This window comes from Dermacentor silvarum, chromosome 8 (assembly GCF_013339745.2).
Source record: "Dermacentor silvarum isolate Dsil-2018 chromosome 8, BIME_Dsil_1.4, whole genome shotgun sequence".
Classification (NCBI taxonomy): domain Eukaryota; kingdom Metazoa; phylum Arthropoda; class Arachnida; order Ixodida; family Ixodidae; genus Dermacentor; species Dermacentor silvarum.
In genome coordinates, this window is record NC_051161.1 from 50,657,021 (window position 1) to 50,671,735 (window position 14,715).

General features: G+C 44.9%; 1 protein-coding gene across 1 annotated transcript in view; it reads left to right on the plus strand.

Moving 5' to 3' along the window:
* The window catches only part of LOC119461205 (uncharacterized), a 74,952-nt gene that overhangs the window by 25,358 nt on the left and 34,879 nt on the right, over nucleotides 1-14,715 (plus strand). Inside the window, 3 exon segments of the mRNA XM_049671961.1 lie at nucleotides 512-722; nucleotides 5,740-5,894; nucleotides 11,541-11,924. Coding sequence (XP_049527918.1) covers nucleotides 512-722; nucleotides 5,740-5,894; nucleotides 11,541-11,924 — 750 coding nt within the window.

Sequence of the window (14,715 nt, forward strand, 5' to 3'; positions counted from 1 at the left end):
TTGGTAGCCTAATGCAGCATATAAAACACACTATTTCACCTTTTTCAAAAGAGAGCCTAGCCCAGGAGAAATGTGCATGGAAATTTTGCTGTGAACGCAAAACTATGGTCAAAAACATGGCACTCAAGTGTTTGAGTCAGATATGTTGAAGCCAGCATGCTCACGCTTCCTTTTCAATTTTAGCTGCATTCCCCTAAGGGTCTTCTGTGGAATGCAAATTTCTGTGATGGCTGTCTAACAATTCTGTTTTCTAGCAGAATCCCAATAGGATTGCATGTATGATTACTTGAAGTGCAACAGTAAGTCTCTTGAGCCTGTGGTAGGGTGTGCAATGGAATGGATATTTAATGGTTATGAAATGCTCCTTACACATTTTCCAGAAGTCTGTTTAATCTCAGTAAGACCTTATTGTGATGGTTGGTGGAAAGTCAATAGAATCTTGGTTAGATTGTATTGATGATCGGTAGTAACTTGACGGAATATCGTAAAGGAGCATTTATGTTGCACGCAGGTGGTGGCAGCGGCAGTGGCAGCTGCTGCAGCTGATCCGAAGTCATCGCTGGCTGCCAGGTTGGATGTGGGTACATCTGCGACTTCAACACCCCCGAGTGAGGCTCCAGTCCTGCCCTTGGCATTGTCAGGAGATGGGACGGGTCCCTCTGTGACACTTGGCATAACTGAGGAGCCGCCAAAGGTCAAAAGGTCCCTGGCTGCACTCACTGGTGAGTGACTACACAACCGCTCTTCGCAGCGCTTGTGGAGCGCACATACATGGAGCAGAGATAATGGACAAAGCGCCAACTATGAGAATGGTAGCCACATCAAGGTAGACTATAGACTAATGTTTCGTCAAGTCTATGTAAGTGCTCTTGAGAATGTTTTTCATTAGTCTCTGGCATGTTCTTTGGTTATCTTTGGAATTGCTCACTTTCTTGAGAAGGGGCTTGCATAAGTTATACAGTGGGCTTCACAACTCTCAAACGACTGCCAAAAGGTGGTGTGTTTTCTGCTTGAAATGCTGTTTCGGTGTCATTGAATTCCTCTAGTGTAGAAGTGCATGCTACCCTGTTATGTAGGCTTCCGAGACAACTGCTTGTTCTTTAAATACAGTAAACCCTCGTTAACTCGAACTCTGATATCTCGAAATATCGGTAAAGTCGCGAAATTTGTCCCTTGCTTGGTGTCGTATTTTTCAGCTCTGATCTCGAAATGCTTTTGTGCCGGACTCTGAATACCTCAAATTGTCGACTCTGAAAATGTTGGGAAAAGGTTGCTACCGAAAAATTTTCATACCTTGCGATATCGCCAACAAGAGTTTTGCCAACAAGACTGAGTTTTTAGCGAATTCCGCTTGATTCTATGCCACTCCTATCATCTGCTATTGAAGGCTGGCTGCGCTCTCATTGGCAATACAGTCGCCAACCGATTTTCCGGACCTCACAGGGACCAAAAAATAGTCCGAAAAATCGAAGAGTCCGAAAAACTCGTTCACCCAAAAAAATAAAATTTATTATGCTAGAGTGGTGTAAAAAAAATCTCTAATAGTGCCCTGCCTCATACTATGCTTGGAGGCGATCAGATTTGCTTGGTTTTGCGCAAGACTGACGTCATCTCCATATGCAGTCGATAAGAGCGTCACCACGTTGGCGGTCTCCGTTGGCAGAGATCGCCATGGAGATGGAAGAAACAAGCCCCGTTACTTAGCACCACTTGGCTCTCGCGAAGGCACAGGAGGTGGCGCCGATCACACAAATGCGAAGCTGCGTAAACACACAGAAAGATGCGACGTCTCCGAGACACACCTGCTCTGTGCGAAATAGCAAGCGAAACTTGAGAAAAAACAAATAAAAAAAAAAAAACCCTGATACCACAGTAAGTGGTTATGAGGATAGTGCTGACCGAAAAAAGAAAGGCAAAAAAAATTTGTTTGCCCTTCCACTCCGTGAAGATGGTTAACCAGCAAAGCTGAAACATGCGGTCCCAGTATTTATCCCTGGGTTAATCTCTAGGGTTGATTAAAGTATATTTCTCAATTATGAGGTTACACACACCTTCGGCTGTGATGGAGATAACGATGTCGCTGATGGTATGCCCACAGGCCGCCATTGTTGCTTGCGTTTGATGTCTCGAGTTTGCTCGGCGGCGTGGTTAGCAGCATTCGCCCGCCATTGCCGTTAGCAATTCTTTGAAATTAAATTGCTTCAAAATTAAATATGTCTGTTACGTTAAGACAACGAATGGCTCATACTCCCGTAAACACGGCCTCCCCATTACAACGACAGAAGAGTAAGTGAAATTCTACGCTGGAATGATGAGCGGCAGCGCAGCCAGCTGTGGAAGAAGACAACGAACGCGAGAGCAGTGGCACGAGCATGTGCCGAGCATGAGGGCAACCCGAGGCTACAGTGTACTAGAAGGGGGCAGTGGGCTTACTCCCCGGCGGAGGCTATGCGATGTGGCGGCTCCACGAATGTCGCAAATATGAGCTTCTCCGATAGCCCGAGCGGCGGCGCTGGCGTCAGTTTCAATGGAGCGTGGGTGCGACGGCGCAGCTGCCCAGTGCCCGCCCAGTGCCCGATCATATTTGTTGGAGTTGCAGAACTGCGTTGTTTCTTTTTCTTCTGTGGACGTCGTCGCGTGGTTTTTTTTTTTTTTTTTATTCAGTGTTTTTTTTTTTCGCACATAGCCTGCAAGAGATTAGTATGCCTTGCAGTAACTGAGCCATGCCGCGCCATCGACAAAATCACTGTTACGCGCCTGGGTGCCAAACAGGCTATGTTTATGTGAAGGATGGGCCGAAGTTGTCCTTGTTTGGCGTCGCGAAGGATAAAAATAGGCGGAAAGAGTGGGAAAAAAACCTCCACAGAGCTGACAAGCCCCTGGACGACACGAGCGCAGTATGCGAGCTCCATTTCCAGCCACGTTTTGTGCTCATGTCCACCGCAGCTCCTGATCACTGTGAATTGTCTTTCTTTTTATGGTCTAGTTAGGTCAGTTAGCGAAGGAAACTGCGAGGAAGGTACACTGGCCTCCTTACTGGAAGTTGACTATCTCGAAGCATCATGTTACCGAAATGAGTGCAGTCAAACTGCTTCTAGCGCTACTGCCACAGAGGCCACACAAAACGTGGTACCCCAGCATTGCACGGGCCTGCGGGTTTCAAACGACCATAACCAGCACGTGGCCAGAAGCGACTCGAGGCTCACTTACCACATTGCGGGCTATGTTACGCGGGAGTGTATTGTCAATTCCAGCACAAAATGCCAAGAATGCATAAAGCTGCTTACTATGACGTCACCAGGCGAAAGTTTTCAACTTGCCCGGCTAACAAACTTCTATGACTGAGGAGGCCTCCTTTATCCCTCCAGTCAGCTTTACGGCTTCGTGAAAAAGCTAGAGGATCTTTTCACAGAATGCTTCTGTCAGAGTGAGCCACACTCTGACAGCGTTATGGACATGCTGGCAGTTAAGAGTAAGCTTCCCCTCGAAGTTGGCTGCAATGTGCACGCTCTTAGCCTCACAGCTAAAATAATTCGTTTTTACATTGTCACACGTCTGCATTTTTATGTGAAAGGAATTAACTGTGACAAGGCAGGAAAGCGGCAGAGGGCCAAGCAGCTGAAGTTGAACCGTTGCTTATGAGTTGAAGTGCATGAAACAATGGCTTGCTGTACTTGCAAATAAAAGCTTTGTGTCAGCAACAGCCCTGTTATCTTCATTTTGCTTACCCTTATATAGCTGCACATAAGCATAGGCCTGAGCCTAATTGTCAAGTGAACTAGTTTTCACTTTTTGTTCAGGCCTCCCTTCATTTTTTTATGGATAAAATCAACCTGATTTGATTTAATAAATGTGTGCCAGCGTAATGATGGTTAATATAATAAACGCAGAAGGCTACTGTGAAGCATGGAACAACTAAAGTGGAACGATGAAATATTTAAGCCATATGTACAAATTCATTTTGGCGAAGCAAAGGCACAAACCTGGTTGGCATGCCTGATGTTTTTTTTTTTTTTTTTTTCTTTCTTTTTAGCCCAGCTGGGTAGTATGTGCGCACTGTTTTCTGTCTGGTAAAATTTTACATTAGATCGACACGGCTTGAAACCGTATATTTGGTTACCGTCCCTTTCATTCAAAATTTTCTTTCAATTTTTTTACGATTGCCCGATAATTCGGAAAATTCGAAGGCCCCTTCCACATAAGCAAAATCCGTCAGCGATGACCTCTTTGCAAAAAAGGCTTAAGAGTTAGGATAGGCAGCAAATTGCCCAAGAGTTGCCGTCTTCCTTTTCCACAAGGTACTATTATGGCAAATATCATGTGGCCTAAACAAATGTAGTGCTTGCTAAAGATATGTAAAGACTCTCAAGTATGTCAAAATTAAAAACAAATAAGAGTGTGAACTGCTTCGAACTGAAACCGCCAGAAACGCAAGGAAAATCAAAGCTTCTGCAAGCAAAGCTTCCATTGAAGTTGCCAGTGGCGCCACCTCTTGGATGCGACGCTGACTGCGTCAGAGGAGCGGCTGAGTAAGCCCACTGCCCCCTTCTAGTACACTGTACCGAGGCCCGAGCGCCAACGAGCCAGCTGCAGAAGATGACGGTGACGCTTGAGCCATTGCTGATTATGATAGTTTTCTGTACACAGGTGATTTTGCCTAGCCATATACGATTTTGCTTAGACTTATAAAGCTTTGCTTTAAAAGAAAAAGTGCCATCCCCCGGAGCGTTTTGTTAGCTAAGGAAGAGCGGGCATGGCCTCTGAGACAGGAGGATGGCGCACCATAGAGTTTCATACATTGTTCGCGCGCGCTTTCTTTTGATAGCATGCGCCTCCCAATCTTGGAGGCTATAGAGTGGGCCACTGGAAACGAAGCCTGGCCAAGCCAGCGGGAAATCCAACATGGCGGCCTCCAAGATCAGGTAGCGTGACTCTGAACGAGCGATTTAGTCTGGAAATTGAAATTTGGGGCCTAAATTTGTCCGAAAAATTAGTCATGAAGATGCATTAAATCTATGGGAACCCTGACTGTGCATTTATGAAGTCTGGAATATGCAACAAGTCCGAATTTTTGGAGTCCAAAAAATCCGTTAGCGACTGTAGATGATTTTAGTTGAGTGTCCCTTATGTTTCACTCCGCTCACAATTCCTGTGCTGAGACTTCACAAGGGATGCTCTGTCAGCTCGGCTGCAAAACGACGGAGAAGCCAAGCAGACGCGCTCTCACGCTCTGCTCAGTCGGCTTTGTAAGCGGAATGAGGGAAGTGATTGTGCCGCTGCAGGCATGAGGTATTGTGTACTGGCGCACTAGCATTCCCGCTAAGCGGTTGTGTTAGATTGCTAGCATATGCCTGTCTGAGTGAAGCGGACTGGTTTGTGCACGGTGCAAGGGCTCATATTTTTGTGAATTTGCTTATCTCGAAAATGTTCGCCTGCTTTTACAACTTCGAGTTAACAAGGTTTTACTGTAAGTCATTATAAAGACTAGCAAGCAGTTGGATTTCGTTGTGAAAGTCTGTGGGCAGGTGGTGCTAGTTTCTGGTCATAGCTACCAGCATGCTGAGTGTGTTGTCTTGCTGAGAAATGTAATTTGAAACTGGTGGACTTGTGCTAAGAATCCTTTGTCTCCAACCTATTGGCGGACTATTGTGAATTGAAGCTTGTGGAAGTTGTACAACTAGGTGGTCATCACTGACATTCTTTTCTTCCTCCACCTTTTTTTCTGGTCTCTTCTCGCAGAAATCTGCAAGGCCATCTCCGACGAAGAGAAGCGCGAGTACGCTGGTGAAGTGGAACCCAAGACAGCTGAGGAAGTGGCTGAAGAGTTCCAACAAACACACCACCACCCTTTCAAATTGAAGGAACCTCCACCCCCGATTAGGTTTAACATTCCTGTAAGTACCTACTACGCCGACGAAAACAATTCCGTTCGGGCTATCACCTATCACTGACAGGACAAAAAAAGCAACAAAAAAAACAAAAACACCGATCCGCGCTAGATGGGACGATGAACAAGGGACTTTTTGTTGTAATGGCATTGCTTTGTCAGTCAGTCTGGAAACCCTCCTTACATTGTTTTTTCCTTTGTTACACCTTCACATTTCTCACTGTTGTTGCTCCTGTGTGACTGTGAAGCCCCTGTGCCCTGGACATGTAAAAAAAAAAAAAAAACTAAAAAAAAAAAAAAAAAAACTCGAGGCAGTTTGTCTTTCGGAACCGATTAAAAATTTTGTGTGATTGACTCGACAGCTCACCTCACTGTGTCCTGTTCTTGAATGTGTGATCCCGATAGAACCCATTTTTATCAGTCGGTGACAACATAGGAGTGCAGTGGCAAATACCTCATTCTCTAATAGAGAATTTGTTCACTCTTTTCTGCGGCGTCATAGCAGAGGCGAACTTTATTCAGTGCTGGACAATGTTGGTAACAGTTATTGGAGTGCAGAGATGCTGAGAGAGGTGCAGTTCTGTGAGCAGAGCTTGCACTGAATTCTTAGATTGTCACTAGGTATAGTGTGTGATCGACTTATACGGGCGTCATACAGCACACTTTCGAGCCCTATCAGGATCAAATTCCTTGGTCGCGATTGTTTTTTGTGAAGGCTGTGGGAGGGAGCCAATCTCCGTAGAGAATTTTGATTCGGATTGGGCTCTATCACGATCGAAAGTGGCCATGCGCCAGCGGTACAGTCGACGTCCGATTTTTCGGACTTCCTAGGAACCGTGCGTGAAAAAAAAAATCGGCCAGTCCGAATAAACGAATGCGTGCCTTTTACTGCCCCCAAGGGCACAAATCACCACAGGCATATTCGAAATAGCTCTGAAGGCCTGCCAGTACACTTATTAGGCGTGTCGGTGCTCGTACTGTGATTTGAGGTGGCGGGTGCACGCATGTAAAATTAAGAAATGCATAGCGTGTCCCGTGACAATATCCCCTTTCAATTTATGGTATGCTTCGCTGCGTAACACAGCTGCATTGAGGCGAAGCTGACTTTGGGAACTGGCATTGTGCAACGCGCTGTGCTTTCCAAACGTCGAAGCCATTGGCGAGGATTACAAAGGCGAAGTCGACGCCATTGCTAACAGTGGCTAATTGTTTCAATGAGAAACACAGCACCGAACAGCGAAAAGCTTGGTAGCGATTGTCGCAGTAATGAAGCCTAGCATTGCCGCGGTGGTGGCTATGGCTGCCAGCAGATCTGCGTACAAAAGCACTGGTTCAAGGCGGCGAGGTAATCAAAATGGCGGCGGCGGTGGCTGATTAATGCTGTTTCGGATCTGCGGTCATGTCAAAAAGTCCGGAAAATCAGACGACGAAAGTTTTTTGCATCTGAAATTTCAGACGTTCTTATACATGGACTCTATGGGGTGTACGTGGTGGTGCCGCGAAGGTTTGCAAATTATCGGGCATGTCCGAAAAATCGGGCGTTGACTGTGTTATACATTGTTGAATTTATTTTCAATATTGTGAGACTGCAAGGAAACCGTCACTGCATTGTGATTTTATGGTGCAGTTACTTTTGCAACATATAGTTTGGTGCATTGCAATGTGCAGCGCACATAGTTACAACAAAGGAAAATGAAACACCTAAAGGCTGCTGAGCTTGTGTGTGACTGTGCACGACGTCATACCTCGTAATTCTGGAACTGACATTGGTTAAGTGTGGTTGTCGTATCTGTTCCTTAATTTGAAAAGTACTGGCATGAAATGCACACAAGTCCTGTCATCACTTTACTATTGCAAAAAATTCAAGCCAGAGCCACATCCAAAATCTGTCCGTGCATCAAGTGCCTCGTCAGCATGTGCTCTTGTCACTCGCATTAATATAGCCTTGCCCTCATTAAGAATACGTTCATTTCACATAAGTTGCAAAGTCTTGGTAGCTCACTGACAGATGTCATGAATCACAGAAAAGTAAACACTGCTTTACTAAAGTTACCTTAGTCAAAGTTTTTTTTTAAAGAGAAGATTTGAAGAATAGCAGGTTGAAACGTTCATTTGTGTGAGGCAAATTAATCTTCACAATTCGAATATGTGCATACTTTGCTGCAGCAAAGGCCACATTTCTGCATGCATAACCCGCACCAAAAATTTTATAGAAATTTGAAGACATAATGGGGGAGCGGGTGGTGTGTACATTCTGCCTGCACATGCAGCTTCATAGCAGTGTGCTCTGCATTGCCGTGAAGGAAAAACTTGCGCTTGCTGGCACGAAACCACGTATGAAAGCTGACTTTACGTATAAATACGCCCCACGTTGCTGTGACGCCATAACACGCATTACCAGTGAGCAACAGCAAAAATACAAAATGGGATTGTTTCTGGCTCATGGCTTTGTGCTGACGGTTGTACCAGGTTGCTTTCACAACGTAATTGTAATTGATTGCATAGCTTATACCCATGTATTTTATCCCCCAATTTTTTTTTTAGTGTTGCAATTGAGAGTGCGGGTCATGTGCGTAAACGTGGAAATATGGCAGGTATCCTTGCCACAAAGTTGGATTGATTTAAATTGAAAACTTGACTGAAAGAGCTATGTTTGAAGGTGCTTGCAACTTGGACATTTTGCAAGTCCATGTGATACATTCAGTTGTGATCACAGTATGACTAGAAATGAAGCTGGTGTACTCTTGCTTATGTGCCCAGTGAAGCTATAGTTTGTCTATGCATCACGCCCAGTTCTTGCTTAAAACAGAAGACACATGGCACAATTACGCGTGTGACCTGATGTACGACCTGATGTTCCACCAACTGCAGCAAAAACAGATTCTGACAATTGAAGCAGCCTTCGTTCAGGTACATGACATGTCGTCGCATCGTGCCATGTGTTGTCTGCTTGTGGCAATTGTGGAAAACACTTCATCAAAAGTATCCACTTTACCAATAGTACCTTATGTCGACGCATGTCATTGTTGTGCTTATGTAGTATGCGGACAGTGGAAAAGTTAAAAGGCAGAAGTTGTCGATGCTGTAGTATTGAGAGGTATAAAATGCTTGTGTGTAGCATACAGGCAGGGAAGCAGTTACAGCAGCAGAAGGCAAAAGTTTTCGATGCTCTAGCATTAACAGGTGCAAAATGCCCTGGAACGTGGCGCTGCTATAGCAAACTGCTAACTTAGCAATGTGATGAGTGGGCATTGGAAAGGTGCACAGTGCTGTGTCTTGACTAAAGGTACTCATTGTATCAAAAACATGCCAAGCTGCCCCTTCACTGCATTTTATCGTACTTACAACTACAGTGAAATCTCGTTGATACGATTCTGCATAATACATTTTTCCTCTTATATACCATTTCTTTTTCTTATATACAATTATTTTCGAATGATACATTTTATTTTCCGGTTCCTGTGAGGATCGTATCAACGAGATTCCACTGTACTCATGCAGGTGACATCTTTGATCGATTTACCTCCACACTTTGTATATGGAACCAGACCATAGCATCAGTGAAGACAGAGTTTGCAAATGTTTTTGTGCTACTGCATTGGCAAGTGGAAAGCACTGCCTGTGATCCACGTGTGTGAGAAATGGGCAGGGTCACTGTGTAGCTAGTCTCACAAGCTGTGTTATTGCAGTGCGTCTGCTTCTAAGGCTTCTGGTTTGCATCCGAGTTTCAGTGTCTGGTGAGGCAATAGCCTTGTGAGGGTGTTCTCGGAAAGCAAATTCTTGATTTGCACATGTATCCACTGTATGTGTACATCGGTATATGTAGTCGTAGTCCATGGTTCGCACTTTGTTTGGAAAGAAAATACATTTACTCTAGTACAGCACCTGCCACGCACATTTCATGGTGGCTTTCTTTGGTGTAGAGGAGAAAGCAATGATACGATGCAGTCTACACTCGAAAATCCATCGCCAGCATTTGGTTTTTATCTCTTTCATACAGTTTGTACAATTGATTACGGAATACCAGGGCCTACATGCTAGCATGTAATTGGGCTGGTACTTTCTGCACATTGTCGCAGTGTCTAGTACTTTGGTAGCGGTAGATGGAGTGCTTCCGATTGAGCGTCTGCCTTGAATGCCTTGACTTGGCGTCATAATTTCTTTGCACTTGTAGGTGAGCCTGTCGTTCGTGGTACAGTTGTTCTCTTGTCACTACATTATTTTTGTGAATACGTACAGTTTAATCGTCAGCGAAATTAGTATTTCACCTGTTTTGGCATAATGGAGAGAGCTTGTGTTCAAATTATTGTCTCATGTCTCGGTGATCTGACATTTGTTGTTTCGAACTTTTTATGTGGCACCAACTTGCTGTCTGAACTATATTTGTTGTACTCTCTGGTAATGGATTGTTGTGAACTGTGGCTGAGAGAATATCTATTCTTTCTTTTTTTTTTTAATTCTTTCAAAGTGTACATGTCATGTGTGTTGTTTTCATCACCGATCAACAATGAACACCACGTATTTGTTACTTTAATTTTCATTCATGTGTAGCCTAATAGCGTGCAGTGTTTTAGACAGCCTTTTGCTTTCAAACAGAACATGAAAGGTCCTGTAACAACAACACTGTGTAAGGCAGCTCTCAGTGTTTATGTTGAGAAATGCTGTTCACACTGTTTTTTGTTCTTTCAGTTTTGTCTGCTTTGCTGTGTTCTGGACCAATAGTTAATGTGCTTATACTGCTTTCAAGAAACTTTGGCTTGTACATATGGCTTGATCTTCTTTTTTTGGAAAGGTGTTATGTTTCGATTGGATGTTTGCTTCTGGTGTTTCACACATGCGCAACCTTTTTCAGCGGGTCTTGATAACGCTGCTTGAATGCTTTGCTACACTTTTTGCTCTATATATCTAACGTTCAATTTGTTCATCAGGTGGGCTCCATTAAGTAAAAATGGAAGTACAAGGGTCACTTCACCTGATTTCATGTAAAAATTGGGCATATATCGGAATAGAAAGTGCAGATGTAGATGTGATGCACTGATCACTTCTGGTATTTACATCAGCATAAGTTCTCAGTTACATTAAGGGTCCTTCGTTATGGTCTCAGTTGTCAGCTGAAATGATGGCAACATACTTCATGTGTCAACACCGTGCTTGGGTTACGAAAGGTCTAAGACCTGAGAAATGGGCGAGAAGAGGGATTGCTTCTCAAGAGTCTACTGGACAAATGACTTGTATTCAACGATTGCTCTGTTGTTGTACAGCGTCATTGACTTGCCACCACATACCTCCAAACGACCCACCACGTCAATGCACTTCGGGAGTCATTGATTGAGCCCGTGTTTTAAGGGTGATTGCACCTAATTTCTGATTCTCGACTCTCTTGTTTGGTGTATTGGCTGCAGAACGATGTTTTATGCTTTGCCTCCTCTGCATGTGTTTAATAAACTTGTGCTATGACAATTTGTTGCCTTTCTTTACTGCTCCTGCGGACTCACAAACACTTGCGAAAGACACGCAGTGTTCCCATCATGTTTCTTTCCTTGCCATACTACTCTTTCTGCGCCCCTTGCAGCCTCGTCCCCCCCCTCCTTCGCTCCGCCTCCGAGACCCCTCCCCCCGGCGCTTGGGGCTAAGCACGCGCTTTCCTCCACAGAATGCCACCAACCTCCCCGTGAAGACGCTCGCCGAGAAGGTGGCCGATGCTGCACACCTGCACAAACAGTTTCCCGTCTCGAGTGGCAACCAGCACCGCGTGAAAGAGCTCGAGTGGGTGCCCGTGGAGAAGACGGAGCCGGCACCGGCCCCCAAGGTCGCTCGGGCTGCCGCTACCAAGAGTCGTGCTGCCCCTCCAAAGGAGGGAGGCACCACCTCCCCGCTTGCCCTCATGCCCCCTCCTCCTCCCTTACCCTCCACTGATACCTTTTCCCCGCTGCCCACTGTTGCCACTCCGCCTGTGTTTCAGATGGAGGAGGTTCCGCTGCCCGTCTCGTCAGCAGTGATTTCCTCGACGGTGATGGAGCCGCCAGACACAGCGCTGGTAGGGTCCCCTCAGCTGCTCAGTTGTCCTGTGTGACGTTGTGTTGGGCAAGTGGTTGTCTGTCGTTCATACAGCTTGACTGATGAGGAGGCTGGTGGCACTCCCAACAGGCACTTGTCTGGTGGTAGGGCATGAAAGGGAAGAAGGGGCATTGCTTGTGGGGGCTGGTTGGGCTTGGTTGTTTGCCAAACATGGCCTGGCGTTGAGAGAGCAGCAGCTGGTGTGTTGCCGTAATTGTCGCCATGCCATTCTGGCAGCTGGGACGTCGTGTGATGTAGACGTCTGTGTACTGTCTTGCTTGTTTTTACTAGTTTTCGCATGCCAATAGCTGGGTGATATTTAAGAAGTCTGACTTCGGAACAGCTGCAGTTTGCTACTGCTTCCGAAGATTAATGCTTATTCGTAAATCCCTTGTGCTGAATGCAAGTGAACCGACAAAAGTTTGCACTAGTGGGGATGAGGGCAAAAAATTTTGTCATAAACGTGTGTGGTCTTTTTGTCGTTTTAGATACATAAATAACTACAATTAGTTGTCTAGCTCTAACTAGGCAGCAAATGTCGAAGTGGCATATATCAGTTGCAGATGCCTGCCGACAGGCCTACAGACTCACAAATAGGATTAGTTTTTTTTTTTTTTTGTGGTATGAAAAAGTCCCAAGTGTTGCTTCATGCTTGTGGCACCATCCATAACAAAAATAGTTTCTGTTAACTCTCGTGTATTTAATGACGTGTTCAACAGAGCGACACTAGTAGGTACTAATGCTTCAAAGGGCGACGGCAGTAAACTATGACGCCACTACTACAGCATGCGATGCCAGCTGTCTTCAGTTGGAAAGAGGCTGAAGGGCTCTTGCAAAGCTGCAGGGGAAAAAAAAAAAGTGAATAACTTCTGAAAGTTCTAAAAATTTCTTAAGATTTTTCAACCAGAAATTTCAAAGAACTTTTCCAGCAGCTGCTGCAAACCTCACTTTTTCTTGTCCGTCACTCCAGGAGTTGTGCTATTCTTTTTTCAAAGTAGCGTGGCTCATGTTTGCTGCCAAGGATCCCTCTTCAGACAACAGTCAATAATAGCAAAGCCTGCTGGTAGGTGCAGCTCTTTAGATGCTGGCATAGCAGCAGTTTTGCTTTTGATTGGTGTGCATTTTAAGGTGAACCATCTAGTGTTTGGCAATGTGCGTGTGTGTCTGGATACAGTGGCGTCAGAACTGCATCATTATCATCATCATTTATGGCAGTGCTTTTTTTTTTTTTTAGTAGCATATGTGGGGGAAAAAAAGACACCTGCAACACCGTGGTGTAGTAAGTGATATCCAGAATAAAACATATATGTGTCCCGAGTCCAATGATCAAACTGAAAGCATTGTCTGATTTTTATTCATTTGTGCATGGCGACCTTTTGTTGCCGCATGTTGTGTAATAATACAGCTATAGTTCACAATGTAGCTTTAGCTCAATGTAGGCCAGTGTTTCTCAAAGTTCCCATGGGGTTCCTGGGAGGTATCTTCAATGGCTTTGAGGGGACTACTGTAGAGATGTGCCATTGAGGAGTATTGTCTGTTGAAAGAGTGAACAAAGGATCTGACATGGCACTTTTGGCCAGTGTTGTAAACAATAGTTTTTAGACCGATAGTTCTACTACTGCATGTACAAACCCAGAAAATGCCTGGTTCCGTAAGTCTGCCCTTCAAGCTCGGCCAGGGTCAAACTGGGACTGCAATGTGGACAAAGTGCACGGTCGTGCGGGCCTCATCTTCAAAGCAATCTGCGATATGTACAAAGTGCGCTGAGTGCTGGTAGCTTCGTATGCGCTGCGCTTTCAATGCTTAGTTCTCGTTGAAGCGAGACGCAGCCTGAAGGTTAATTCACTCGCCGCTGCTGCTGCGCCGAGCAGCGTCTGTGTGTGTTGTCTTGTGGTGCAGTTGTAGATGCGGTAGTTGCTGATGGCGCCGAGCAGCGTCTGTCCTTTCCCAAAGCAAGCAAAACCGTGCTATCGCTTGACAAACTTGGTTTAACCACGTTCAACCACGGCAAATTTTTAGCATAGTGTTACTGTCCTAACATTACTGATACTGATTGTCATGACATGCATATGCCGAGCAACGTTTACCATCCTCGCGATTGCTGCTACCATCCAGCATGTTTACCGGGGTGGCATCGCAGTGTGAAGGGAAATTTAAATACTGTTCACTAATATCCCTACATTTCCATGCACGAATCCCTGCACCCCTGTGTTAGGGAAATCTTGCACTTGTTTATGTCAAAATAGAGTAAACAAAAAATACACAATAATAGTTCAGTGCATAGTAGGGCTGGTAATTTCCTGCCTAATCTTGGCAATTTTTCATAAGTTGTAAGTTGCGCCTGCAAAAGCATAGAGATTTCAGCCTTATTGGTCAGACACGTTCAAGAGTGGCCATGCATAATAGAGGACTGGACGAACCAAAGAGTTGCACACACATACTTGTGAGGTGCTGTGTGCACTTCAGTGCTTGTGGGCTTGTGTGTGTCCACACACTTTGTGACTTCTGTTGCACCTGGATATTCATGAATATGTTGTGCTTGCTGTGTTTGGCAACACCTCAGGTGCATTTTGGTGTTTAAATTTAACCATTGCAAAGCCTGGGACATAAAGCTTAATGTTTCACCAAGACAAGAAAACAAGTGCTGTAGTCTTGTGCAGGCAAGATTATCTGGAATTTAAATGCTTACGATAAGCTTATTCAATATATTCTGTACATTTAGGTTTTAATGACACCAATTGCAAACGTGCCTACATTTATGGCAGAAATTA